Source organism: Macrotis lagotis, chromosome 4, assembly GCF_037893015.1.
Source record: "Macrotis lagotis isolate mMagLag1 chromosome 4, bilby.v1.9.chrom.fasta, whole genome shotgun sequence".
Lineage (NCBI taxonomy): Eukaryota > Metazoa > Chordata > Mammalia > Peramelemorphia > Peramelidae > Macrotis > Macrotis lagotis.
Genome location: NC_133661.1, coordinates 41213155 through 41241011, shown reverse-complemented (window position 1 = coordinate 41241011; position 27857 = coordinate 41213155). Strand labels below are relative to the sequence as shown.

The 27857-nt window shown below is 39.9% G+C and overlaps 1 protein-coding gene across 3 annotated transcripts in view; it reads right to left on the bottom strand.

Annotated features, from left to right (window-relative positions):
• Positions 1 to 6126: 6126 nt before the first annotated feature.
• Positions 6127 to 27857, bottom strand: part of CHUK (component of inhibitor of nuclear factor kappa B kinase complex) — a 38691-nt gene continuing 16960 nt past the window's right edge. For 2 of the 3 annotated variants that reach the window (XM_074232618.1, XM_074232620.1), the window contains exons 10-21: positions 24877 to 25071; positions 24159 to 24261; positions 20403 to 20526; positions 19815 to 19966; positions 18917 to 18978; positions 18098 to 18207; positions 17339 to 17388; positions 14030 to 14126; positions 13738 to 13885; positions 13047 to 13183; positions 9986 to 10085; positions 6128 to 9337 (exon numbers count right to left, since the gene is read on the bottom strand). In XM_074232618.1, the coding sequence (XP_074088719.1) occupies positions 9311 to 9337; positions 9986 to 10085; positions 13047 to 13183; positions 13738 to 13885; positions 14030 to 14126; positions 17339 to 17388; positions 18098 to 18207; positions 18917 to 18978; positions 19815 to 19966; positions 20403 to 20526; positions 24159 to 24261; positions 24877 to 25071 (1305 nt within the window). In that variant the 3' untranslated portion in view covers positions 6128 to 9310. Of the gene's footprint in view, positions 9338 to 9985; positions 10086 to 13046; positions 13184 to 13737; positions 13886 to 14029; positions 14127 to 17338; positions 17389 to 18097; positions 18208 to 18916; positions 18979 to 19814; positions 19967 to 20402; positions 20527 to 24158; positions 24262 to 24876; positions 25072 to 27857 lie in introns of all 3 variants that reach the window. The other variant, XM_074232619.1, reaches the window with a different exon arrangement.

Here is a 27857-nt window from a genome sequence, read left to right as displayed (position 1 = left end):
AAGATTCATGGCAGCCCTGTTTGTGGTGGCAAAGAATTGGAAATTAAGTAAATGTCCTTTAATTGAGGAATGGCTTAATAAACTATGGCATATGTATATCATGGAACACTATTGTTCTAACCAGGAGGGATGGGAATTCAGGGAAGCCTGGAGGAATTTGCATGAACTGATGCTGAGTGAGATGAGCAGAACCAGAAGAACACTGTACATCCTATCAGCAACATGAAGGCAATGATCAACACTGATGGACTTGATCATTCCATCAGTGCAACAATCAGGGAAAATTTTGGGGTATCTGTGATAGAGAATACCATCTGTGTTTGAACAAAGACCATTACCTTTAACTTAGAGGAAAAAACTGTTGTCTTATTATGTAATTTTTCTATCTCTTATACTTTATTTTTCTTCCTTAAGGATATGATTTCTCTGTCATCACATTCAACTGAGATCAATGTATACCATGGAACCAATGTAAAGACTAACAGACTGCCTTCTGTGGGGGTGGGGGGGAGGGAAGCAAGAAGAGAGGAAAAATTGCAAAACCCACAATAAATAAAATCTTTTTTAAAAAAGGTAGTAGGAAGCCTCCAAAGGTAATTTGAGCAAAAGAGTGTTAAAAACAAAGATGTGTATTAGGAAAATGACTTGAGCTGCAGTGGTAAGGGTAAAGAGGTGAGAGAATGACAGGAAAGTGGCCATTTGGGTTGGACAAGAATTACATAGAAGTCATAGATGAGCTGCAATCTGTGCCACAGGAGGGAGTTTCTGCATAAATTAAGATCACAGATCCATTTTACATATATATATAATGCTATCTTTAGAGGAAGCCTTTCCCAACTCCTCTTAACTCTAATGCTTTCTCAGTCAATTATTTCCTATTTATCCTGTGTATAGCTTGTTGGTATATATTGTTGACTTGCTGTCTCCCAAACTGGACTATGACCTTCTTGAGGGTAGGGATTGTCTTTTGCTTTTTTCTGTACCTCCCAAATCTTTAGTATAGTTGTGGGCAAACATTAAAGACATAATACATAATTAATAAATAATTGATTAAATGTTTAATGATTGAGTCTAAATCCCAACTTGGTTAATATGTTCAAATGACAGCCTGAGTCTCAGCCAACTCAGATCTATTAAATGTGGGAATTAAAATTATCCCACTTACATTAAGAGACTGAGGCAGTTCTCTGAGCCAATTGCTCTTTGTTAGAGTTCATAGTCCATCCAATGAAGTACATTTCAGATGTTCATAATGATTTGAGATGTGCCCTATCTTTATAGGTTTTGATACCCAAATATGCAAAAGAGGCATCTCAATAATTGATAGATGCTCTTGAGGGTCAAAAATGACACATCGGCAGGAAGGGTCACAGATTGGGTGAAGCATGAGGCATCTCCATTGACTAAGTGGTCATAAGATGGTCACCTGCTCTTGTTGGACAAGATAGAATGGTCTAGAGGTACAAAGATAAAATGGGGGGGGGGGTTGGTAGCTAGGTGGCACAGTGGATAGAGCACCAGTCCTGAAGTCAGAAGGTTCTGAGTTTAAATCTGGCCTCAGATACTTCCTTAGATGTGTAACCTTGGGCAAGTCACTTAACCCCATTGCCTTGCAAAAAAATCTAATAAATAAATAAATTGGGGTGGGGGGGGTACTTTCCAAAACATTAAAGCAGCCGATGCATGCTCAGTTTGGACATGCAATTTGAGTTACCTTTTCCTATGTGGTTTATGTAGAATATCAAACGGATTGCAAAAGTGTAAGGGTCCCAATGAGTTATATCTCACAGGAATAACATTTCTACTGCTTACTCCCCAAGGCTAGGGTGAGGAAAGAGTTTTATAAACCTTAAAAGTGCTATAAAATATTACTTCTTGTTGATCGGTAATTTCAGTCCTTTCTGATTTTTCATGACTCCCTTTGGAGTTTTCTTGGTAGAGATTCTGGAGTAATTTGCCATTCCCTTCACCAGCTCATTTTACTAAGTGAGGCAAAGAGGTAAGTGACTTGAGGTCAGATTTGACTCCTAGGCTGCCAGTCTATCTGGCTGCCCAGAAATATTACTTACAATTATTATACTACATAGTTGAAACAACAACAAAAGTCTAGCAAGGCAGCAACCCTAGTAGAAGAAATGGGTGCAATGAGAACGGGAATAAGTCAGATGAGATTTTGCAGCTAATATGATGGATTAGTGCAGGAGGCTTGACAACATGCCTAGCACCACTCTGTGGGTTTGGATTTGCTGTACTTTTCTTTGTTGCAAGGAACCCAGATTTAGGAGACCTTATCTTGTACTAATAATCTAAATTACTATTAGAAACAAGCCTTTTGCCTTCCATCTGCAAGCTAATAACACTCTCCTGCTGCCTAATCTCAGGGTCTTAAGGGGAAAGTCAGGGTTAGTCCTGAATCTTATCTGGCAAGAAGGAAAGCAAACATAACAAATAACACCATATTGGACTGTTTCTTGTCACCATCATGGCTGTTGGGGGAGTCAAAGCATCTTAGCCCAGGTGATTTTGAGAAGGTCCCGGACAACCTAAGACTACAAAATTGCATATTATTAAACATTATCTGCACAAATGAATGTAACTGGAAGAACTACATGTACTAAGCCGTAACCATCTCATTCTACCAAAGAACTGGGTCATGATGTTCTGTCCTCCTTGAAGAATCAGCAATCATTATGAAAGTCTGCCATTGTTGTGTAACTGGGAGAATCAGAAGAGGTACCCTCATTCATATAGAGCAGGGATATAAGATCACAAAATGTTAATGCTGGGTGACACAGTGCAGAGAACACCAGCCCTAGAGTGAGGAGGACCTGAGTTCAAATCCAGTCTCAGACACTTACTAGCTGAGCAAGTTACTTAGCTATAATTCAATTGCACAGAAAAAAAAGTTAATGCTGACTTGATTGATCATCTGTTCTGATCTGTTTATTCTACAGAATATTTCATCTAGGCAGTGTGTTGGACTAGGCAGGCAGAAAGTCCTGAGTTCAAAACATGGCCTTTGACCTCTCCTGGCCACATGGCTCTGGACAAGTTGCTTAATTGCTTTGTGCCTCAGTTTCCTCATCTGAGAATGGGAATAATGATAACACTTCCTTCCCAAGGTTGTTGTAAGGCTAGAATTCTTTTATTTTTTAGGTTTTTGCAAGGCAAATGGGGTTAAGTGGTTTGCCCAAGGCCACACAGCTAGGTAATCATTAAGTGTCTGAGGCTGCATTTGAACCCAGGTCCTCCTGACTCCAGGGCCGGTGCTTTATCCACTGCGCCACCTAGCCACCCAAGGCTATAATTCTTGAAAATTGCTTTATAAATCTTAAAGTGCCACATAAATCCTAACTATTAGCATTCTCATCATCATCATCATCATCATCATCATCATCATCATCATCATCATCATTAGTATAACAGATGATGAAACTGAGGCCCAAAGTCACAGAGTTAGTAAATAGTCAAGGTAGGCCACAAATTGTGACTTTCTTACTCTGTTTCCATGTTTTTTTGTACAATATCACACAAGCAACATTTTTCATTTTGCTTTGCAATAACTGTGCTCTCAATATTAGTCATTTATGGCAAATAGAAGCATAAACTATCCCCTGGAATCCCAGAATTTCTCATTTGGGAGGGACTTCAGAGGTCACCTGGTTCAAACCATCCCAGACTGGAAATCTCTGCAATATCTCAACAAGTGATCAACCAGCCCTGCCCTCCCCCATCCTGCACTTCAGTAATTGAAATAATTTTTTTTAACATAAACATCAAACTTTCCATTTATTCAATTTAATCTTCTTAGATAGTCTCTGGTTTCAGCTGGTTGAGTTTTTAAAGTCTCAACTCTATAATCCAATGTAATAAGTCTCCCAAGTTATACCAGAAACTTGATAAGATTTTCATTATCCCGTCATTCAAGTCATTGATTAAAATGTTCAATTGAATGGTCAAGGATAGAACCATGGAGCATGCCACCAGATACCACCTTCTAGGCTTACAATATAATCACCATTCTCCAGGCCCACTCATTCAATCAGTTCAGAATTCCAATCAGTATAGTTACTGTGTTTGTTAAATTTAATTGAACTAAAATATTTATAGTAACTCTTTTGGTGTTGTCAAAAAATTGGAAATGAAAGGGATGCCCATCAATTGGAGAAGAGCTGGACAAGTTGCGGTCTATAGATAGAATGGAATATTATTGTGTTATAAGAAATGATGGGCATGGGGCAGTTAGGTAGCGCAGTGGATATAGTACCGGCCCTGGAGTCAGAAAGACCTGAATTCAAATGCGGCCTCAAACATTTAATAATTGCCTAGCTGTGTGACTTAGGGCAAGTCACTCTTAACCCCATTACCTTAAGTAAATAAAACTTAAAAAAAAAAAAAGAATCCTAAGTAGGACAAATCCACTAGCTCCTCAGACAACCCATTTGTTTTTCTGAAACTCTATTTATCAAATAAACATCTATTAAAAACCAATATGGAAGTCTTTTCTTGGACCAAATAACTAGCTATAGTTTCTGGTTCTGTCTCTGGGTTAAACAGAACAAAATCTCTCTTCCACATAATGATTTTTCAAATTGAAGATATTTATATTACCTTCCCAAGTCTTCTCTTCTTTAGGCTAAGAAATCTTATTTTCTCTTATTGGTCCTCTATAATATGACTTATTTAGTTGTAGTCAAAAGGTTTTTCCCAGAACCACAACATTCCACATTAGTTCTCAAAGGGAGCATCAGCATCATAACCTTTTGAAATAAGGTTCAGAGGGCATTCTAAAGGCACAGAACAGGCTAGGGATATTTTTGTAGAACTAACATTCTTGAGTGGTGAGGAGGGGGCCAAACATTTCTGGGTCATAGCCTTTCCCATTGAGTTCTAGAGTCACAATCTTCTCCAACTGGGCTCACAGGTCACTTCAGGGACACAGTCTCCCTCAATTGATCTAGGAAGGTCCAGTGGAGACACAGGAGTACACGCAATGGAAGAGTGGATATACCAAGTAGAGTGAAGATAAAAGGCAGGTCTGTTGAGAATGCAGTTAAGACATGACACGTCCAGGTACACTAAAGACCCGATGAGGACTTAGGAAATCATACAATGAGATGACAGACAAAATAGACAGGTACTTTGCAAAAGCACTGAGCAAAGAGATAGGTACACTCTGAATACAAATTTGAAGGAATTCCACTTCCAGATCCATTTCTTACTCAACTTTCTCACCAGGCTTCAGCTGCCTTCTTACCCTGGAAGATCCTTCAACTTATATGACTCCTGTGATTCCTCAATCTCTCTCTCTCCCTCTTTCTCCCTCCCACCACTCCTTTCTTTCTCCCTCTCTCCTTCCTTCCCTCCATCCCTTCCTGTCTGTCTGTCTCTCTCTCTTGTCCTATCCCCTTTCTCTTTCTGGGTCACGAACAGTCAGACACAACTGAACAACAAACTAAAGGTAGCTAAAATCCAAATACAATGATTATAGTGTTACCACAGAATTGCAGAATTTTAAATTTGGAAAGGACCCCAAAAGTCACTTAATCCATACATCTCTCAAAGGAGTCCCTAATAAACATATCTGACAATTATTTAGAGCTCTCCATAGAGGGGAATGCACTACCTCCCAAGACATTCAACTTTTAGGTTGCTCTAAATTGCTAGAAAATTGTTCCTGACCTCAAGCCTAAATTTTTTCTCTTTGCAGCCATCAACCATTCATCCCAATTCTATTCTCTCTGGGGTCAAACAGAAGTTCTCAGAAGGCAGTAGTAGGAGCAATGGGTGGAAGCTACTTTCCTGATTTAGGTTCATTGTGCCTTGGCATATGGGACAGCTAGGTGTTGCAATGGTACTAGGCCTGGAGTCAGGAAGACACTTCCAATCCAGCTTAGACACTTACTAGCTCTGTGATCCTGGACTAGTCACTTCTGCCTCAGCTTCCTCATCTGCAAAATGAGCTGGAAAAGGGAATAGTAAACCACTCCATTATTGCATTCTACTGAGAGGATGCCCCACTCACAGATAAAAAGTAATGGTGTAGGAAGGAAATAACACTGATACCTGAGGGTGAGGGGCATGAGGGAAAGAGAAGGCACCAACTAAAGGAAGCAGGGACTGATAGCAAGAGGCAGAAAGAGGGATGTGGAGCTTTCTGGGTGTGAGAAACAAGCTGGGTAAAAGCTAGGAGAGAGGAAAATGTCAGTACCTGCGGGTGAGCCATGGGCAACAAGGCAGGAAGGTGAAACTGGACCAGATGAGGAGAGCTTCACCTGCTCCACCAGCACTAATGGGGCCCTGGGGAGCCACAGGGGCAGAGTTGGGAACCAGGGATGGCTAGATGAGTCAAGAAAGGGACAGAACTTGTCTAGACTGCCTCTGACAGGGAGGGGGAGGGTGAAGGTGTTTATCCAAAGGGTGAGGGTGCCTTTGACAGAGGGGAGTCGGGGACAGGAATGGGTTTAGGAAAAAATTCCTTCATTTGGGGTTTGTGAACTTTTTACTATTTTGATAACAAGCAGCGAGATGTTAAGTGGATAGAGCAAAGGTCTGGAATCAGGAGGCTCTGAGCCCGAGCCCCTAGTTTAAATCCAACCTTGACACTTATGAGCTGTGCAATGCTGTCATTTAACCTTAACCAAATGCCTCACTCCCTCCTTTGTTATCATAGGTTTCCTTTGTAATTCTATGTATTTTATTTTATGCATTTAAAAACATTCCTCTGATAAGGAGTCCTACAAAGCTCCATCAGATTGCCAGAGGTAGATGACACAAGGAGCTTAAGATCCTTTGGGGTAGAGGGAGTTCACCTCCCCTGGGCTGATTCCAGGAGTGTGCCGCGCTCAGTTGACTTCTACTCTATGGGGTCTGTGTTCCCATCTTTCCCTCTCAGTCTCTACCCCTCACGGCTATGTCCTAGCATGTCAGCCTAGGCCCACATGCCAGCAACCGTGCCTACATGTGCCCCTCTGGAGTCACCTTAGTCACTGGCAGACAGTGATCTCAAAGGTGTTCTCACTGTACTGCCCTGCATCCTTCACAGCATAGCCTTGGCAAATACCCATGCCTCTGAGCATAGGGGGCCCTCAGTGAGCCCCCACAAGTACCTGTCTCCCCAGCACTTCTCTCAGTCGTCCTCAGCACAGCCCCCATGCCTCCTGCTGCCCCCAGAGCGCACCTCTTCTTCAGATTCCCCTTTGCTCAGTGTCTGTCCATTTCCTCGGCAGACACCAGCATCCTTATTGCAATGGCACCCATCCCCAGCACTGTTCACCGCTCTCTTGGCCTCCATTTCCTCAATGTGCCCACAGATGAGCCTGCTGGCTTTCCTACCATGCTCTTCCATGGTCCCACTTGTCTGGGGATAGCCTGTCTTCCCTGTGCCTTCAGCACAACTCGCTCTTCATTCTCACCTCAATAAGCCCACCTCGGTTTTCTGGGCATCCTCCCAGCACCCACATGCTGTCTTCCTGCCCACTCATGCCTCACCAGCTGCATGCCCATACCTTTGTGTTCAGAGTAGTCATGGTCTGTGAGTGGCCAGGATGGGTATTCAGCTGTTTCCACAAGTGGTCTCAGATGGGTTCATCCATTCCCTCTCTGGACATTGTCCTCCTTTGGGGTGAGCTGTCTAACTGTTCTCAGTTGTGTACATCTGTATACTTCTCAAAGTACTCACAACTGACCCTGTCCTCAGGTTCCTTCTCCTCCTCACTGCTGCTCCTAAGGTGACTTACTGGAGTCTGTTGTATCCTTGCTCTCAAATAAACCCATGTGTCTTTCCTATATGCCAACGTTCTCAGCTCATCTTCAACATGCCCACCTATACCCACCCTGGCCCCTGGCTTATTCATTTCTGCCATCCCTCTCTGCACCCTAACTTTCTCTCCTGTACCTTCAATGGCTCTTACAGTATCATCACTCCAGACTCCGGATAATCTTCCCTTGGGATATTTTGTCATTATTAATTCTCCCCTTGGGCCTTCTTTGTACCCACTGACCCAGGCTCCCTGTGTCTTTCCTCAAAGAGCCCACAGGATGCCTCCTTAGGCCATCCCCATCTGCCCATACCCCATTGTACTCATCTTCAACATTCCATTTCTGTGACCTCCCAACTTATGCCCCACTTCTGGCCCCTGCTGTGCTCAGAACACAAGGCAACAATCTCCAAAGTGATGCCAAAGACCCTGGGAGAGATTAAATTGGCTCACCAAACCCCTCCACCAGGTGCCAGTGAGATCTCATATTCTCTAGCAAAACTTAGATGGCTGACTTTGGCAAGCAAGAATTCAAAGGGCAACTTCTTACTACAACACAAGAATTTGACTACAGAGACTAAAAATCATTTAATCCACAAAACATCATTTAATTCACATGTAATACAAAAACATTTGTCTTCTTTGTACAACCGTTCTCTCAATTCTGCAAGACTGTCTGAGATTTATACAATGAAACCGAGTAAGACTCTGAAAACATTACTGCTTACCCAATGCCATTTGTAGGCCCTGAAAAAGTGGCTCTCTGAATTCCACATAAATTACAGCAGATTATGACATTATTAATGTACATTTTAAACACGTATTATACATGTCAGTGTATACAATACATTTACACCACCAGTTCCACTCTTTGGAAAGCTTGCCAGCTCTCATGGCGATCAAAGATATCGTGAGAGGAATGGGAACAGACCCGTGCTCACCTCAATCTGGTTCAGCACATTATAATTCTCCCTCCTGTGGCAGTGTCTTTGGTGCCAGTGCCCATGTGAACAATATCTGTATCTCTTTGCCAACAGAAATTGCCTCAATTTCCTGGAAAACATTCTGAAGTCAGGAAAAATTAGCACAGGTAAAAAACCAACGTGAAAGTGAGCTGTGGCTTCACCACCATAGAGTACATTCATTCTTGTCAAATTCCTCATCAACTGGAGTTCAATCAACTCCAACTGGCATCTAGGGACCCAAAGATCCCATTCTCAAAAGGAAAGCCAGTTTGTAAAGGCTGTTAGAAATTTCTTGTCCACAACACACCTTGTGTTCTTCTCCACTTCCATAAGGCCATAAGCCTTGTCCTGTATTTCTCTGAAGTTAAAATGCCTAAAGGAGAGGGCAGTTGTACAAGTAGGAAAAAAAAATAGAACGACAGAGCTTTGAAGCATCAGAAGGATGGCTCACAGTGCTCCCAAGTAGCTATACTTGGTCAATGGTAAAGTATACATTTTACAAAAAGCCAATAACCTTCAGCTTTTTAACACAGGTTAAAAGGTATGAAAACTCTTCATGGGTTTTGGGTCAGTCAGAGATCATCACTACTTCAGCCAACTCCAATCAAGACTCTACAGCCAGACATGAAAAAGAAAAAAGAATAAGAAAAAGATAGAGGTCAGAAATGTCTTTTTCTTTACACTTTACAACAGCTTTCAAAAGAATTTGAAAATCATCTTCAGTAACTTGCAAACAAAAAGAGAAAATACAAACAATTAAAATAAAAAGGGTTAAGTGAGGAAATTAATTGAAGGCTCAAGTGTAGCAAAGCTTAGGCAGTTGGGTTTTTTTGGCGCTGGGTTTTTCAACTTTTATCATCACAGCATTTCTCACACTGAGTATTTGAATGCTCTGAATTTGTTATTGTTAATATGTAATCTTGTAATCTCAGTATACAAGCAACAATTGTTTTTTCAAGTCAGAAGCATCCCTCCCATAATAACTCTTGTGTTAGGAAATATAATCTATCCCACTAAAAGGCCAAAATAAGCCAAGAAAAACCAGAGAGAAAGCAGCAGGGAAATGATCACCCAAATAATTCCACCAAAGATTCATGTAAAGAATGTTCTAGATTCCCCTTCACCAGACTACAGAGAGCTGAATAGTTTGCTACACAAAGCTCCTCCCTCTGTTCTTCAAAACACTGGGTATTTCAATGTCAAACAGGACAGGCTACTCTAGCCCAGGTAGGGCAAGGAAGAGAAAACATGAAGACTTACCATCAGACTCTTACCCTGTTCCTCTGTTGCCTCACGAATAACAGTACTCAAACAGCCAAGGTAATTCAGATTTTCCTCTACTATTTGTGTAAAAGTTTCTCTGCAGAATGAAACGGAAAATAATTTGAACTTAGACTAAGGAAAATTATGCTTTCCTTCTAGTTTCCTGGATTTTATATCAAATTACAGACAAGATGGGTGCCAACTAAGTGCCTTTTGTTTTTCCATAATTTTATAAGAAGGCTGCCAAATCAATAAGGAAGGGTATAATCATCTCTTGACATTCATAGGAGTCAGGAGGGTAGGACCCTTGTGAATGTGAAAAACTGCAAGGAACTCTAGACCCCAGCCCCAAATCTTTATTTTTATTAATTCTAATCATTTCTTATCCCATAAAACAAGTAAAACACAATGCACCCACAAAAAGGTTGCTGTTTCTACGCAAGAGATTACTGTCACACACCATGCAGTCTTTACAATGCAGATGTAGCTGCAGAAATTATTTTACAAATTCCCTTTCCTTACAAAATACACAAGCTACAATGATCACAGCCAGAAAAAAATCAAATGACTGAGTCCAGATGGTAGAGAGACAAAGAGAAGTTCCAAACAGAATGGTTAGTCCAGAGTTATTTAGTGCACAGAAACGTTTAACAAAATTTAACTGTTTATAATAAATTTATCTATGTATATTTGCGGTAGTATATGACAAAAATATATTAATAAGATGCAGTTCTCTTTACATACATGAGTCATCTACAATCTTCTGCAGTACAATAGAAATCTCCAAAAATTCCCAATTATGGGAACATGCCAACTCATGATTAACCAAAACTGTGAATGTGAAACTAGTGAATGTCAGCAGGATGATAAGTTAACATGATTACATTTGTGGTCCACAGATGAATAAAGTAGGGCCTTCCTTACTTGAGACTTTGAAGAGGAAAGTAATCCCTTCCTACTTTACTGGATTTAAAGGAAAAAATTATAAAATAAATGAAATACAAACATGGAAATTAGGGGAAATGTCCATGCCAGCTGAAAGCAATGGAGAAGAATTCTTAGTTTGAAAAGGTATCAGTTCCTTTCAATAAATCCAGAGAATGAAATGTCCCAATTCTCTCTACAGGCGGACTCTGGTTCTTCTCCCACCTCCCTCTGCTACTTACATTGTCACTGCCTTAGATTCCTAGATCATACTGGTCATAGAACAAAGCCTTGGGGCTGGGAAGGATCTTAGAGATTTTCTAGTCAAAGGAAAAGGAGGCTTATGGGAGATCAGGTGACTTGTCCAGGTCAAATAGTCATTATTTAAAGCAGAACTTGAACCCAGAGGTTCCTGATTCCAGTCCCTCATGCTGCCCATTCTCCAGTGCTCCACTTGGCATGAATCCAGTAATCAAGCCTCACAGAGAATACAACAGCATCTACAACAAAGAACTCCGAGAATTTCACATTCTCTTCCTTCATAAAGCCTTCTCTGAGAAATTGCACCTGCCACTGGTCAATTCAGTTTATCTTTTATAAGGATAATCTTTTATAAGCTAATTAATTTGGATCCTTTCTACCCTAATTATATCTGCTTAAACTGCAACTATTCAAAAATTGTAACTGCTTAAAACACCTCATTCCCTAACTACTGTAAGAAACTGCAGTGCATCCCATTCCAGGTGGCTAATAAATTACCAAGTTGAGATAACCAAGGAGAATGCAAAAATGATCTTAATTTGCCACAAATCTCTTTGTTCAGTGGCTCAAGAAGGCATTTAAGAAAATCCCTTGAATGTGACTTGAGCTGAGATCATTATCATGACTCAAGGACCTGAGGCAATGATGGGAGTGAAACCAGGGGGCTAGAGGGAGGAGTCCTTCAGAGTCTCATCCAAGAAGTGAATCTCTGAACCAAGCACCAGCTTGGGCAAATATAAAGACATGGATGTGGTAAAGAGATGCTCTTGTCTTAAGAGCAATACTATTCAGCAGTCTACTCATAGTTCTAACTAAAAAAATAAGTGAAATTAGGACTAGTATCATATTTCAAAAGCTCCACTAGTGGAAATAAGTCACCCCACCCATCATGACCTCACTCCTTCAGCCCTAATAGTTACTGAAGTCAAAAGAATAAAAAAATCAGCACCTTCTAGAGATGGATTTTTTCCACTTCTATTAGGCTGATGGTCAAGGGACAAATCTACACTTCATCACTAGTATATTATGGACTAGTAAGCAACAATTCCCTCTGGTAATACTGGGAAATTCCATCAGATTTGAGAATTTTATATCTATTAATATTTATTACAAGTGCTAAGTATTGAGACCCATAGAATCTGAGCTGAATTAACCCCCAAGGCCAGCTAGTTCAACTTTCTTTTGCTTCATGAACCTGAAGTATTTCTAATGAAGGTAGAAGAGGCTATTGATCCTTTAGGCACCAAAAGGCTTCTGTTTGGGGGGGGGGGGGGTGTTAGGTTTTTTGCAAGGCAGTGGGGTTAAGTAGCTTGCCCAGGGCCACACAGCTAGGTAATTATTAAGTGTCTGAGACCGGATATGAACCCAGGTACCCCTGACTCCAGGGCTGGTGCTCTATCCACTGCATCACCTAGCTGCCCCACCAAAAGGCTTCTTATTCCAACCTTTCTAGAAAAATATTTTCCTCTAATAGCTGTGATAAATTATTCTACTGAACTACAGAATTAGCAGTGAGATTTGGGGTTGAATCTTTACTGAATTTAGAAATTTAGAAATGTGGAAATTACTTTCTTAAAAAAAGATTCTATCAGTTTTCTTAAAGTTTGACCAAGATGAAGAACACTCAGCTCTGATTGTGTGCAATATGTCTCCACTCTTCTGGTCTCGTTAACTATGGCCTAGGCCCCTAGTTGGTACCATTGAGTTTTTTGGAATGTGCAATCTTAAAGAGGGGTTGGGGGAGGATTGAGGAAGAAAGGAGGAAACAATAAACTAAGAGAGAGAGCTTAAGCTTGATTTCAGGTGGTGAAGAAAAACAAATATATGTATTTTTTCATTCTTACAACTATATACTGTTAAAAAGGGAACCCACCCATCCTGAGCACTTAGGACACATGACAGAGAACGGGGTATGGGGGCTGTCAAGGTTGAGGGTAGACCTGCAGGAGCTGGAGTCGTAGCTGCACCTTCTAAACTGGTTCCAACAAGGGATCGAGCAGAACTCTGAGTCTGAAAAGATGATGGGGGGAAAAAAAGATCAAATATCATTATCTACTCACTTGCATATGCTCTGCTATTTGAACTTCTAAATTTTATCCTGTAGGCAACTTCTGTGTGATCAAAGCCTTTATGCACTACCATTTCTTCAACTGTCTTTGAGTCACTGATTCACTGGATCTAAAGTCAAACATCTGTCCTTAGTCCTCCAATGGGCTCTTCAGTTTCTTCTTCTGGCTAGAGTGGAGAAACCTACCCAGGGACTATGTAAGGGGACAAGTCTTAAGCACCCAAAGGAGCTGATTAAGCATTTCTCGCTGGGACTTCAGAGCTTTCTCCAAATCCTCCTCCAGATATAGCCAATTTAAGTTCATATTCTACAGTAGACCTGGACAGTACAGGAGAGGAAAGATGATGACAAGGGATAACTCCCAATAGTCATCAAAGAACATTTCCAGTCTATTAGGAAACATATCTGAAAAAAGGCTTAGCTTAGCATATCCTTTCACCACCTTTCTGCAGGGATAACAACCCTCAACAATATGTCGCTATAAAGCATGACTTACACAAGCAATTTTCAACAGATGCCAAATTTCTCTCTGCCTCTTTCCCTGCATCAACATGACTGTGTTGTCAGCTTCTTTGATACTATTGAGGGCCACTTCAATCTTGGGAAGCAGGTCAATAATTTTCTGCTTGCAGCCCAACAACTTGCTGGAGAGAAGAGCCGTGGTTAGCATCAGAAGGAAGGACCCATCATCCCCTGAACAAACAAAAGCACAGCACCATGCTGCTCTTTGACAGGGACTGGTTTGGGATTGCTTGTCTTTAAAATAAGGAAAAAAAGAGAAATTCTACCTAAGGTGACCAAAGAGCTCTTTGAGGACACGGTCCTGGTTCTGCACAGTCAGCACAATGATCTTCACCATCTCAGAGCTATCACTGTAGGAATGATCTGGAAAAAATTACAAATAGCAAGAACAGTCATTTTTCACTCACAGCTTTGAGGAAAAAACTCGCCCCCAAACATTAAAAACATTATCATTAAGTTCAAAATCTAATTTAATAAATGAATATCAGAACAGGCCAAAGAAAATGTAGCAATTGTAACACTAATTCAAATTAATAGAGCACTTTTAAGGTTTACAAAATGTTTTCTTCCCATCAATCCTGGGAATTGGGTAGTACATCTAATAAAAGTAGAAACTGAAGATGAGACAGGTTGGGTGATCCACTGGTAGTAAGTTGGTGTCAGATCTGTAACTAAAACCCAAATTTCTCTACACCAAGTCAAATGCCCTTACCACTATATCTTGCTGCTTCAATACTTTTCATGATTGTTTGATCATTTTTCAGTCCTATCTGACTCTCCATAACCCCACTTGAGGTTTTCGTGGCAGAGATACTAGAGTGGTTTGCCATTTCCTTTTTGTTTTTTAGATTTTGGCAAGGCAAATGGGGTTAAGTGGCTTGCCCAAGGCCACACAGCTAGGTAATTATTAAGTGTCTGAGACTGGATTTGAACCCAGGTACTCCTGACTCCAGGGCCGGGCTTTATCCACTTCGCCACCTAGCCTCCCCTTGCCATTTCCTTCTCCAGAACATTTTATAGATGAGAAAACTGAGGGGAAAAGGATTAAAGTGATTTGCCTAGGGTCACACAACTACTATGGGCCTGAGGCCAGATTTGAATTTAGAAAGAAGAGCCTTCCTGACTCCACTAAGCCTATTCAATGCACCTTCAGGAGATTAAGAATCTAATTCTGAAAGTAGGCCAGTACTGAGTGGTCCAGGGTTCAGAAGACTCAAATTTTTCTTGGCTCCTGACCTGAGAGATTACATACCCCTACTTTGGCATGATGGATAAATTCAACTAAATACAGCAAACATTCATTAAATGCTTATTATGTCCAAGGTAGTATTGCAGATGCTAGCGCTCCAAAGACAAAAATGCCAGTAGCTCTGGCCTTCAAGGAGCTTACATTCAACTTGAGATGAGGACTGGTTGAAAGGAACTTAAAGGTGGCTAGGTGGCGCAGTGGATAGAGCACCGGCCCTGGAGTCAGGAGTACCTGGGTTCAAATCCAGCTTCAGACACTTAATAATTACCTAGCTGTGTGGCCTTGGGCAAACCACTTAACCCCATTGCCTTGCAAAAAAAAAAAAAAAAGAAAGAAAGAAAAGGAACTTACAAGATCTATGTAGTGTATGGGAGCAATGGAGAAGGGATAACAAGTTTCTTGGGCACATGGACTGTTTTGGTTTCATGCTCTCATGATGTGCACCAGGGTCTACTATACAGTAAGTCCTTTAAGAATGTCTGCTAAGCAACATGGGGGTGATGATTAACTTTGATGGACACATTTATTTCATCAGTGCAACAATCAGGGACAATTTGGGGCTGTCTGCAATGGAGGATACCATCTGCATCCAGATAAAGAACTGTGAGTTTGAACAAAGTTCAAGAACTATTCCCTTTAATTTAGGGAAAAAAAACTGCTATCTTATTGTCTGATCTTATCTCTTATACTTTATGTCTTTTCCTTAAGGATATGATTTCTCTCTCATCACACTCAATTTGGATCAATGTACAAAACAGAAACAATGTAAAGACTGACAAATTGTTTTCTGTGGGGGGGGCAAAGTAAGATTAGGGGAAAAATTGTAAAACTCAAAATAAATAAAATCTTTAATTATAAACTTTTTAAGAATGTTCGCTAAGGAAGAGTGTTTAAAAGCCCTTGAGGAAGGAGGAAACTGCTGGGAACTTGGGAAAGTGGAAACAGAGCAACTCAGAAAGATGTACACTGATCCAAAGGTAGTGGCCATGGCTCCAACTAGGATGCTTACAATGTCATCTGTACTTTCCATAATTTTCTAAGTTGATAGAATCTCACCCAGTTTGGTAAACTCATCAACAGCAACAGATAAATCCCTTAGTTTTTCACTGCTCCATTATTTTATCATTCAACAACAAGCATTTTTCAACTATCTTATTCTATTTTACTTCAAATATCCCAATCACTTTATACCCCAATCCTTCCAGTTATGGCCATCATTTCTGGAAATTCCATAGACCAGAGCTTTTCAATTAAATGTTTTACATAAATAAATATGCTTGTAAATGGTTTCTAGAAACAGGTTAAACTCTGGACTATCTATGGCACCAGAAGAAAAGTTAATAAACAGTGGAAGAAATCAGAGAAGAAAGAACCTACCAACCTGCATAAAGCATTTGTATCCCATGATTCCCACCACAATAAAACAGCTGGACTGAACAGGTCAAGTTTCTATTGACTTCTCACTGAGAAGTCTAGACAAGAAGAAAGCAAGGGATACAGTCCCAAAGTCACAAACCAGGAAGGATCCCAAACTCTGGGGACAGGGGCAACTAAAGAACCAACAAACCATCCCCAAAGCCCCTCTAAATCCTCATGCTACAAAACAAAACAATGTAATTAACCAAACATTCAGGGGCTTAGATGAAGGAAGCTGGGAAGTGAACATAAGGGACTATTCTTTCCTTGTCTTTCCTGGTTTCTATTCACTGCTTTTCACTTTGTTAACTACATACAATGGATTGGTCTTTAACTGTTTCAGCTGATGAGAATGTAATTTTTGGTGCTACATTAATCATTATAAAACCTTCTGATAAACAAAATCAATTTAGAGTTATAGGCACAGTAATTTACTCTTTTCCATCTTAACATGCCACATGCTAAACTCTTGTTTGTAGTAAATGTTGTCTGACTGGCCAAACAAGTAACCAATAGCAGATGCAAGTCACACAAGTAAGTAGTTCTCAATATGGACTTCCCCTGTCTACTTTGAATGTGGATTTTCACTCTCTAGATATTATGTTTCTGCCAACTTCCCTAAACAGTCAACAGATTTTAGTGCTTGTTTTTTCATCTTGCTTCCATCTTCCTTCTAAAACCTCATTATTTCATGTTGACTGTTTGCCTTCCTTTCCTAACCTCTTGGATTCCCCAAGATGGGAAGTTTGTGACAATTTCTCTGAATTGTACACACTATGTAAACCCCAGGCACAACTGAAAAAAATATATATGCCAGCCCCAAACATCAGTTCAACCCTCTCAGGACAGCAGATGACACTGATCAATAGCCTTGAGAAGAGCTTTTCTGTGCTATGCTGGGGGGTATTACCTGGAGACCTGGGCTTCAACTGCTTGTAGAGATCGATGGCTTTCTGTTCCCTACAAAAGGCAAATCAAGTTGTTTTACAGCCAGGCTATAACAAATGCCATTAAATATTAATAATAATCCACAACAGGAAGCAGTGTTGATTGGTCTTAGTCATATTCCATATTTTTAAGAAGGTACAGAGCTCTACTAGCCAATTACAGAGTATTTCTTGGTGTCTACTTCAGGGAGTATAGACTTAAAAGAGTCAAGTTATAGTGTGTTTAATATACTACTGTGTTTTATTCCAAAATTCTGATTTATAAGACATATGAGCAAAGCCTTAGTGTCTTCTGGAGTATCTCAGGGAAGAGGTTGTTATGCCTTGGGTGTGGGAGGGTAAAAGGAAAATTAAAACACTTAGAGAACTCCAATTCAAAATATGATGATCTCCATTTTACAGATGAGAAAAGAAAGTAACTCTCATGGTCAGGAAATGCTGGACAAATACTCTAACTGGGAAGAGTATAATTTTTTTCCCCCCTTGGAAGGGAGAAAATCTACCTCAGAGGATAATTTCTGGAAACATCTAAAAAGCGACATGTCTAATGGAAGTGACTTCCCAACAATACTGCCACTCATAGGAAAACCAAATAAACAGAAAACAACCCATGTACTTGATCATGTGGCCATGATCAGTCACGCCCCCCACACACACATACACACACTTCCCCTCAGCTCAAGACCCCAGCCCATAAGACCCAGAAGAGTAAGATTCCTTACAGAGACTCCATGACATCTTCCTGACGCCTTGCAGAAGGGCTCCTCTGCAGCTCCACAATTTCTGTGTGCAGGGACATGATTTGCTCATCCAAGTATCCGATGTCACCAGCCTAATTCAGACAAAATAGGGCTATCACTTATAGATGTTTCAGTTGTGCCCGCATAGCATAGCAGGGTCAAGAAAGGAGAACAGGAATAAAGACAGACAGAGGGCTTGCTGCTTTAACGATGGAAATGAGAAATGTTGGTTTATAATATCAAAAGCCTCTTTCCTGATACACAATTTAATCTTCCACATGAGAATATGTTTAATTTCTCACTTAGTTCTTTGCCCTCTATTTGGCTATCTCAAAAAGAACCTAATCCAGTCCCCAGTTTCTTCTCTGGCAAGGCACAAATAGATAGCAATCTCAAACCAAGAGAGAAAAAGGATGTGCACAATGCATCTTTCATTGCAGTTTTAGAGGCTTCCCTCCCTCTTGTTCTCATCTGCCTGAATAGGAACCCACCATAGGATATTATCTCTGCAATACCTGCCTTCATTTAGTCAAGATCAAGGCAAAACATAGGAATGGCAGGAAGAACAATGTCTAGGGTTCTAGAGAGAGTGGAGAGGTATGATAAAGGGTTTTACGCACCAGTCATCTGAATAAGTGACCTGTGTCTACATGAACAGAGCACCCATCCCAAACCAGTCCAGAACATCAGAGAAGATTTCTGGGCAACCATAGGTATGGATGTGTGAAGTCAATACTCTCCTCACAAATAAAGATGATGACTAGGGAAGATAGCAGAAATCCATCTCAAAGAATGACTGACCTGTGCACATTGGATGGCCTTTTCTTCCATTTCTTTCCAAGCTTTTAGCATTTTTTCTGAGGCTGAAAGAAAAATCAGGTTTATCTTAGAAATAGTCATGAACAAAAACAAAGGAGAGAGGCTTCAAAGGTCAACATGAACCTATTATTGGCCAGAGTTTGTAATGTGACCACAAACACTTTACTATGCTAGGTTAATTATATTTTTCTCTTATGCAGAAGAACCCTCACTCCTGAGTGGGTAGACTCAGTGTGACAAGGGTGCCTTATAAAGAATAGACATTTACTTGCCCAAGGTCAATGTCAAATATTTATGTACAGAGAAGGAACTATGGCAGGAGTGTAAGTGACCTCATCTAGTTAATTCAAACTTTATTAACTCTAGAGTTTCATACTAGATCTGAAGGTCAGTAAATTCAAGGCAATATGCTATAAAAGATGCTGGCTCTGTAAGGCCACCAACAATAAGGCCATTGGCAGTGGTGAAGTCAGAAATATAACCCAAAATTTGTGTTAGAGAAGTAGAACGACTGCAAACACTTGGAGACAGATATGATGTCAATTAAGGGCAGAGTCTGAAGTCCATACATTTTTAGATTACTGGCACACGTCAAAAAATTTGAGTTCCCCATGGAAAGCATCAAATGGCAATTTGTAGGTAAGAATCAAAAAGTTCACAAAAAATTAAAAAAAAAACCTGAAGTCAAAAATAAAGCACAACAAACAGAATTTAATAAGGGAAGCAACAACCACATATCTATTTAAAATCCAAGATTCATCCCTCATTTATTATATTCTCTTAACACAAATAACAGCAACAATACTACTAAGTGGACAAGCCTTTCCAATTTCAAAGTGCTTTCCACCCTTGCTCTCTCTATTCTACAAGGAAAACTCACATATCCCATAAGTCATCTGGTCACTGTATTTATCCAAGTCGAGTTGGATGCTCTGATGAAAAAACTGCAATTTTGCCTTCAGTTGCTGAGATGCTGAAATCATGGTGTTCTTCATTTTTGTTAAATTAGCATTGTAGCGAAGAAGACTCAACCTACATCAGTACAAAGAGATTAAAACCACATTTTTGCAGAAGAAACCATGTCCCCTTGTCCCTCCACTTCAATATTCAGGCTGAGAGGCAAACTTGGACAGGCTGCAGGTTTTCCACTCAATGTTATCTGTCAAGATAAAGACCTGGTGACACTGCCACCAAGCACCTACTTGGCAGTTTCAGAGGACAAGAACTCCTCCTACTGAAATTGTGTTTTAGAGTTTACAAAGTATTTTCCTCAAAGCATCCCACAAATATTAGCACCCCCAACTGAGTAATCTCATTCAGGAACTTAACACCAGACAGTTGGCTGTTTGGGCTACCATCTCAGGAAGTTACAGGACTTGTTCAGGATCATCCTACAACTACTGAGTTGCAACCAGAATTTGAATCCAGGTCTGAGGCACTTCTGTTCAGATCCCTGAGGTCTGCTTACATTGCTGCTCTCTGACCCTGAAAGAGCCTGCTATAGTCTTCCTTGAGTCCAGACACGTAGTGCACAGCTTCAGCCCACACTCTCCGCAGCTGCATGACTGGCAATTGGATTTTGCTGTCCTTTACTGTGGAGGGAGAAAAAGCTTGCTATAAACTGATGCTAAGCAGAACCAGTGATTACAATAATGTCCACAAATAGGCCACTTGAAAGGAGCTGCAAGAACCCATCTCAGCTCCAAAGGAGACACTATCTCCCTCCTCTCAGCACCAAGGCCAGAGACCACAAGGGCAGAATCTGACCAACACCATCCATCACAGTCACTGGGAGGAGGGACACCTAGATGTGGTAGAAAGAAATGAGTCTAAAATGACTGTGATATAAAAATCAAATAATCAAAAAAAAAAAACAAATAAAACTTTGTTCAGAAAAGAGTGAAACTGATTCTCCAGTTTTGACTACTAGGCCTCTTCCAGACTTAAACAAACATTTCCTACCATTTACAAGGCCTTATAGGAGACATGCAAGTAAAAGACCCCAGGGGGGAAGGGGAGGAACCTTACCCTTTACATGCTGTACTTAATCTAACAATCTTGCAGAGCTTATGTCTAAAGAAAGGTCTAAAATGGAAAATGCATCCTTTCATTTGGCAGTCTAATTAATGGATCCAAAAGCTTAAGAACTGAATGTTCAAGAAGAAACAAAACTGATAACATTTATTTTTTTGCTCCACACATTTTAAAATTTTATTTTATTTTCACTTTCAAATTCTCTCCTTCCCCCACTTCTTCCATCTATTGAGAAGCAAGAAAATCAAAATCCATTAAAAATATGTATAATGAAGCAAACATTAACCAGGCATTAGAATCTTAGCAGAGAAAGAACTTTAAAGAATCCAGTTCAATCTCCCACTCCATTACTTGATGGGTGACAGTTACCAGCCATATTTTGGTACAAAAAATTTAGTGAAGCAGCCTGGACTAGTGGGTGAACAGCCTCCAAGTCAGGTAAACAACTACTAATTATATGTTCATAACAAAGTCACTGAAACCCTCAGCCTCCATTTTCTCATCTGTAAAATGGGAATAGTAAAAGTACCTATCTTGCTATGAGAATCAAATGAAATAATCTATATTAAATCCTGTCAAATACTAATATAGTAATATTAACTAATATACTAATATTATTATCACCCAACATGGTCCCATTTTTTAATAACTCCAAAATTCTTCCCTATACTGAGCTGAAACTCACTTCTTTTTAACTTCTACCTGCTAATCTCAATTTGGGGAACAAGCAGAATAAATGCTCCTGTTTTTAAATTCCATTGATAATCTCATAAATATTTAAAGATAGCAATCATGATCCATTTAAGTCAAAAAGCAATGCCTAGGCCATACAGTCACAGTATCTTCAAACAAACATCATCGGCTTGAAAGTTTGCTTATTGCCCTGGCTATCCTCCTCTGAATAGGTTTCAGTTCATCAATCTCTATCCAAGTGCAAAACATCTTCAATAAGATGTGATCTCACAGGTGGACAACACACAAGGCTGGTTTTCTCTGTCTTGTGCTGGTCTCCTCACTTCATTAAAAGCTAAAGTTAAGATCTAAGAGAATAAATATACCCTCTCCTTTTTCTGAAAAGGTGAAGAGGTATGAGTATGGAAATGGGCTGAAAATGGGAAACATGCTGGAAAGGGATGAAGTGCTTGTTAATGTTATTTTCCTCTTACTCATCATAAGGTGTAGTTCTCTGAGAAAGCGAAGAAGCTGATAGGAAATTACCCCTTTAGAAGATAAGAGGAAACTGTTTCATTCTTTGTGATCCCAAAACCTAGCACATCACCAAAGTCTAATATGTGTCTGATGAGTAACTTTGCTATGGGAGTGATAAAAAACAAAGATTAAGATCACATACTGGAGGCAGTAACATCACAGTGCTTATTCTTATTAAAGTTACAGTAACTAAAATCCCAGAATTTTCCTCATAACTGCTCCTAAAAAAAAAAACAGTTCCTCATGCAACAAGTATTAATTAAGAACCCATTAAATTAATCAAATATAACTCCATGAGAGCTAATAGATGACGGTACAATAATGAGATGCTGTGGAGCCTAAACATGGGAATATTCTATACCTGGCCCCTCATGAGATCAGCCTAACAATTTACATAAAAAAACCTAAGAGTAGCGAAAGATACTCGGCAGGATGGGCAACCCATTCTCCAAGTCATCTGTCACAGATAGACCCTGGAGATTGTCAGATAGTGAACTCAGACACGAATGGGAAAGGAGTAGGCAAGATTGTGCTTGGGCACCCGTGGAGCACTTGACCATTCCTGAATGCTCCCAAGAACAAAGTTCATCTTTTTTACACCAATTTGTTCCAATGACAGCTCAGAATCACAGAACAGTACAATCCAAGAAGGATCAAAATTTCAGGTGACCAAAAGGGCCATGGAGAGATGCATGGTGGGCATAAGCAAGCAGCAGCAACGGAACCAATGCTCACTGACATACAAGTAGGAGAATTAAACATCTAAGATGGGAAACGGAGGCCCCCAAAGAGGGATGACCAGCATGGTGCCAAGAATAAAGAGGAACAGCCAAACAGCACTGGTGCCATGGGAAAATTCATGGGGTGGTAACAGACTAAGACTCAAAGGCATGAAGTCCTGAAAGGGTAATTACCTGCACAAGTGGGAGAAGATCCAGACTGAGGACACTGCACAGTTCCACCGAAGCATCAAAGTAAAAAGAAAGCTATTCAGTTCCAGACTGAATGAACTGGCCTGACCAGTCAGAGAAGCCCAGGCTAACCAACCTGCTCCTAATGTCACAGAGAACAGCAACTGCCCTTCAGAACCTGCCCAGTTGGATTCACCAACCTAGGTTCTCTGCATCTCAGAGGGCTCCCCCATTCACTCTTCCATCCTCATGCTCAGGTGGCGGCCAAATCTGGAGGTTTCTCAATGACATGTCCTATCAGGAATGATCACTTAGCTAACTTCCCTTGCCTCTCCACCAACAGAGGAACAACAACCTGCATTTATATGACACTTTATAACAAGGTTTACAAACTAGTTAACAAAATGTTATCTCATTTCAGCCTCACAATAATCTAAGAAGGAGAAAACTGAGGCCCACCACAGCTGCACTCTGGGACTAGACTGCATTATGGCCCTCAGGAAGCCTCATCAACAGGGGACTCATTCTTCAAGACTGGGTGAGTCCTGGCTCTCACACCTCATCAGGCCCCTCCAGCCCCTCTGCCCTTTACTCCTCCAGGTCCCCCAGGCTGGCATCTCTTCATTTACCACCAGCTGAACCCTTTAGGACTATAACACAGACCACCCCCAAAGAGTAACTGCCTCACCCTTTCTGGTTGACTTTTGTATATTGTCTTCTGCCATTAGACTCTAAGCTCCTTAGAGACACTAGCACTTAGCACGATGTCTGGAACAGAATAGCACTTAATAAATGTTTATTGACTGACTGACAATGAGTCTAATTGATTTGTCCAAGGTGACACAGTTAGTAAGTATTTGAGAATAGATTCAAACTCAGAACTTTCTACCTCCAAATCTAATGATCCATGTAGATGCCTGAGAAAATCAAGGGAATACAAATCAAACAGTGTTCCATCACCTCAAAAAAAAATCAGAATTCAGCTCTGTAGAGGCACCATCCCTTTCCAGGTCTTTTCTTTACAAAGGACCCCCCCCCCCCAACTACTTTAGGTCTCACACATTACTTACCAATATAATTCACACATTCAGATAAACTTCTAGAAGCAAAGGGTCCCTCATAGACGATCTTGCTTTTATCAAACAAATATACCATGTAGCTGTCACAGCCTCGCTGGAAGAGAAACACACCCATGAGCACTTGTTCCAAGAGCCCTGACAGCCCAGATATCCTGAAGTTTCTGAAGTTAAGATATTTACTATTTTAATATATAAATGAGAAGCTTTGGCTTAAATTGCTTAGTGCAGGCATTTTCCACATAGATGTGGCACATAACAGTTATAGAATAACAATAATTTGAAAAAGCTAATTATAAAAATTTGTCACTGCAGGAATTAATAATCAGGGCTAATCAAAAAGTTTTAATTAGGTTCAGACTTTGTCATATATATATATATATATATATATATATATATATATATATATATATATATATATATTACCTAAAGCATGGCCTGCTAGGAATAAGTGCCTGCCTACTCCACTTCAAGGTCTTCAGGAACAAGGAGGAGGAAAGAAGAAAATCAAACAGGGGTGGTAAGGGAAGAAAAGGTGGATCTAAACAGGGAAGCTAACTTAGATAAAATATAAAATATTCATCATTCTATTTTATCTTGTTGAGCAACTCAGAGAGCCAAAAGGACAAAGTTAAGAGAAATTAGAGAGAGTATGCAAAGCCTGGGCACAATCAGGCTCACACCCTTTCTAGGGATATCAGAAGTCTCTTACTACTCCATCTAGAACACACTGAGAGGCAGGCTTCCGGGGGTCCAAGGAAATTCCCATCTCTAAGAGCAGTTCTTGAGAAGCTGTATTTATTCCAGTTTCTTGCTCAATTCGAGACTGTAGTGAATGAAGACTCTCCTCAGGCAACAATCGGAAGGAAATTATCTTCGCAGAAGTCATATTTAATATATGTGCTATCTGTATAAATGAGAAAATAATGATTAATTATTGTTTATCAGTTGTCTAAAGTGTAAGGGGCTGTGGGGCATACAAAGTATAAGATATAGAAACCATTTCACCTAACCCTAATCCTAATTTCTCCAATAATGGTCTTATTTCCAAAATGTAGAGGGAACTGATTCAAATTAATAAGAATAAGAGTCATTACCCAATCAATAATCAAAGGATGCAAACTGGTTAATTTCAGAGAACTAATTCCGAGCTATCAAAAGCAACATGAAAAAAATCACTAGAGAAAGGCAAATTAGGGGCAGCTAGGTGGCGCAATTGATAGAGCTCTGGCCCTGGGGTCAGGAGTATCTGAGTTCAAATCCAGCCTCAGACATTTAATAATTACCTAGCTGTGTGGCCTTGGGCAAGCCACTTAACCCCATTTGCCTTGCAAAAAATAAATCTAAAAAAAAACCAGACAAATTACAGAAACTTTGGGCCTCTGTCTGATACCCAACAAATTGAGAAAGTTGACAAAAAAAAAAAAGAAAAATGACAAATGATGAGAAGTTTGGGAAGACTTGTATAAATTAGTGAAGAATGAAGTAAGCAGAGCAGAACAATTTCTAGAATAACAAAAACATTATATAGAATCAAACAACTTTAAAAGTTTTGAGAATTGTGATCCAAGTAATACCTGTGATCCCAGAAGACTCATGATAAGACATGTAACCCTAATCATTTCACATCAGAGAAGCAAGAGATTCAGGTGTATATTAAGACATCTTTTTGCACCTAGCCAATTTGAGAATTTGTTTTACTTGACTGCGTATCTATTACAAGGGTTTAAGTTTCCCTTTCTCTTTCAATTAGAGTTAAGGGAGTAGATGAGAAGAAAAAGGTAAATTTCCATTGATTTAAAAAAAAGCAAAGTGACAAGAAATGCTGAGTTTTCATAAATGTAAATTTTTTTTTTATTTTGGGTAAATTTTCCAAGGGTATTACTTTAAGAAATCAAGTAAAGGGGGCTTAACCTTTTTCTTAAGAAACTAATATAAAAGATTTTCTTCATTGTTTATATATAAACTTTTATTTGTTTTTAGGGGGTTTTTTGGTAAGGCAATGGGGTTAAGTGGCTTTCCCAAGGCTACACAGCTAGGTATTCATTAAGTGTCTGAGGCTGGATTTGAACTCAGGTACTCCAGGGTCAATGCTCTATCTACTGCACTACCTAGCCACCCTTTATATATAAACTTTTACAAGTAAAAGGAATCATCTACAAAACTGGGGTTCACCTTTAAGCAAGGTATCCTGGTAGAAATTCACCTGATCTGTCTTATTTCTTGTTTCAGCAGTAATGGAAGTGTGTACCTTCAGGGCTCCTCACAAAGGCAAAATAATCAAGAATGTAAATTCAAAATATGTTTGTGGAGTCCCTACCAGATAAGGGACCTAGTGCTGGATGGTAGATGCCTTGGTAACAGAGAGTAAGGGTCTAAAACTTAAGTTGGTGGCAGTGAACACATAAAAGAGAAGTGAGAAACCCAGAGAAGGTGGCTCCAACAGGACACAGAAACTGTGATAGGCAGGGCAGGAGAAAAATCAAAGGTAACTCGGGCTCTAACCCTGAGTATAAATGGGCAGCTCTGGGTACCATTTAAAAGAAAAGGGAAACCTGGAGAAAGGATGAAGCCATGTTATATCCTAAACAGCATGAGGCAGTGGGAAGTGTCCTGATTTCAGATCTTGATCCTACAGACTACCAGTGTGATCTTAATCCAATCTCAGTTTCCCTTTCAATAAAGTGAGAAGCATGAATTACAGTATTCCTAATATTTCTTCCAGTTCTCTATCTTATTACATTGTGTTAAGAAAATCTATTCAGTTTACATTAAATTAAAAAGCTTTTGCATAAACAAAACCACTGTAACCAAGATCAAAAGAAACATAGCAAATTGGGAAACAATTTTTACAACTAGCATTTCTGACAAAGGACTCATTTCTAAAATATACAGAGAACTGAGTCAAATCTATTAAAAAAAAAAAACACAACATTCCCCAATTGATAAATGGTCAAAGGATATGCAAAGGCAATTTATAGACAAGGAAATCAAAGCGATCCATGGTCATATGAAAAATTGCTATCAATCTTTACTGATTAGAGAATGCAAATTAAAGCATCTCTGAAGTACCATCTCACACCTCTCAGATTGGCCAATATGACCAGAAAGGACAATGATCAATGTTGGAAGGGATGTGGGATATCTAGGACACTAATATATTGTCTGTGGAGCTGTGAATTGATCCAGCCTTTCTAGAGAGCAATCTAGAGTTACGCCCAAAGGGCAACAAAAATGTGCATATCCTTTGATCCAGCAATACCACTACTGGGTCTCTACCCTGAAGAGATCATGAAAAAGGATAAAAACATCACTTGTACAAAAATATTCATAGCAGCCCTGTATGTGGTGGCAAAGAATTGGAAATTAAGTAAATGTCCATCAATTTGGGGAATGGCTGAACAAACTGTGGTATGTACATTATGGAATACTATTGTTCTATTAGAAACCAGGAGGGGTGGGAATTCAGAGAAGCCTGGAAAGACTTAGATGAACTGATGTTGAGTGAGATGAGCAGAACTAGAAGAACACTGTCCACCCTAACAGCAACATGGGGGTGATGATCAACTTTAAGGAACTTGCTCATTCCAATTGCTCAATGCAATAATAAAGGACAATTTTAGAGTACCTACAGTGGAGAATACCAACTATATCCAAAGAAAGAACCATGAAATTTAAACAAAGACCAATTAT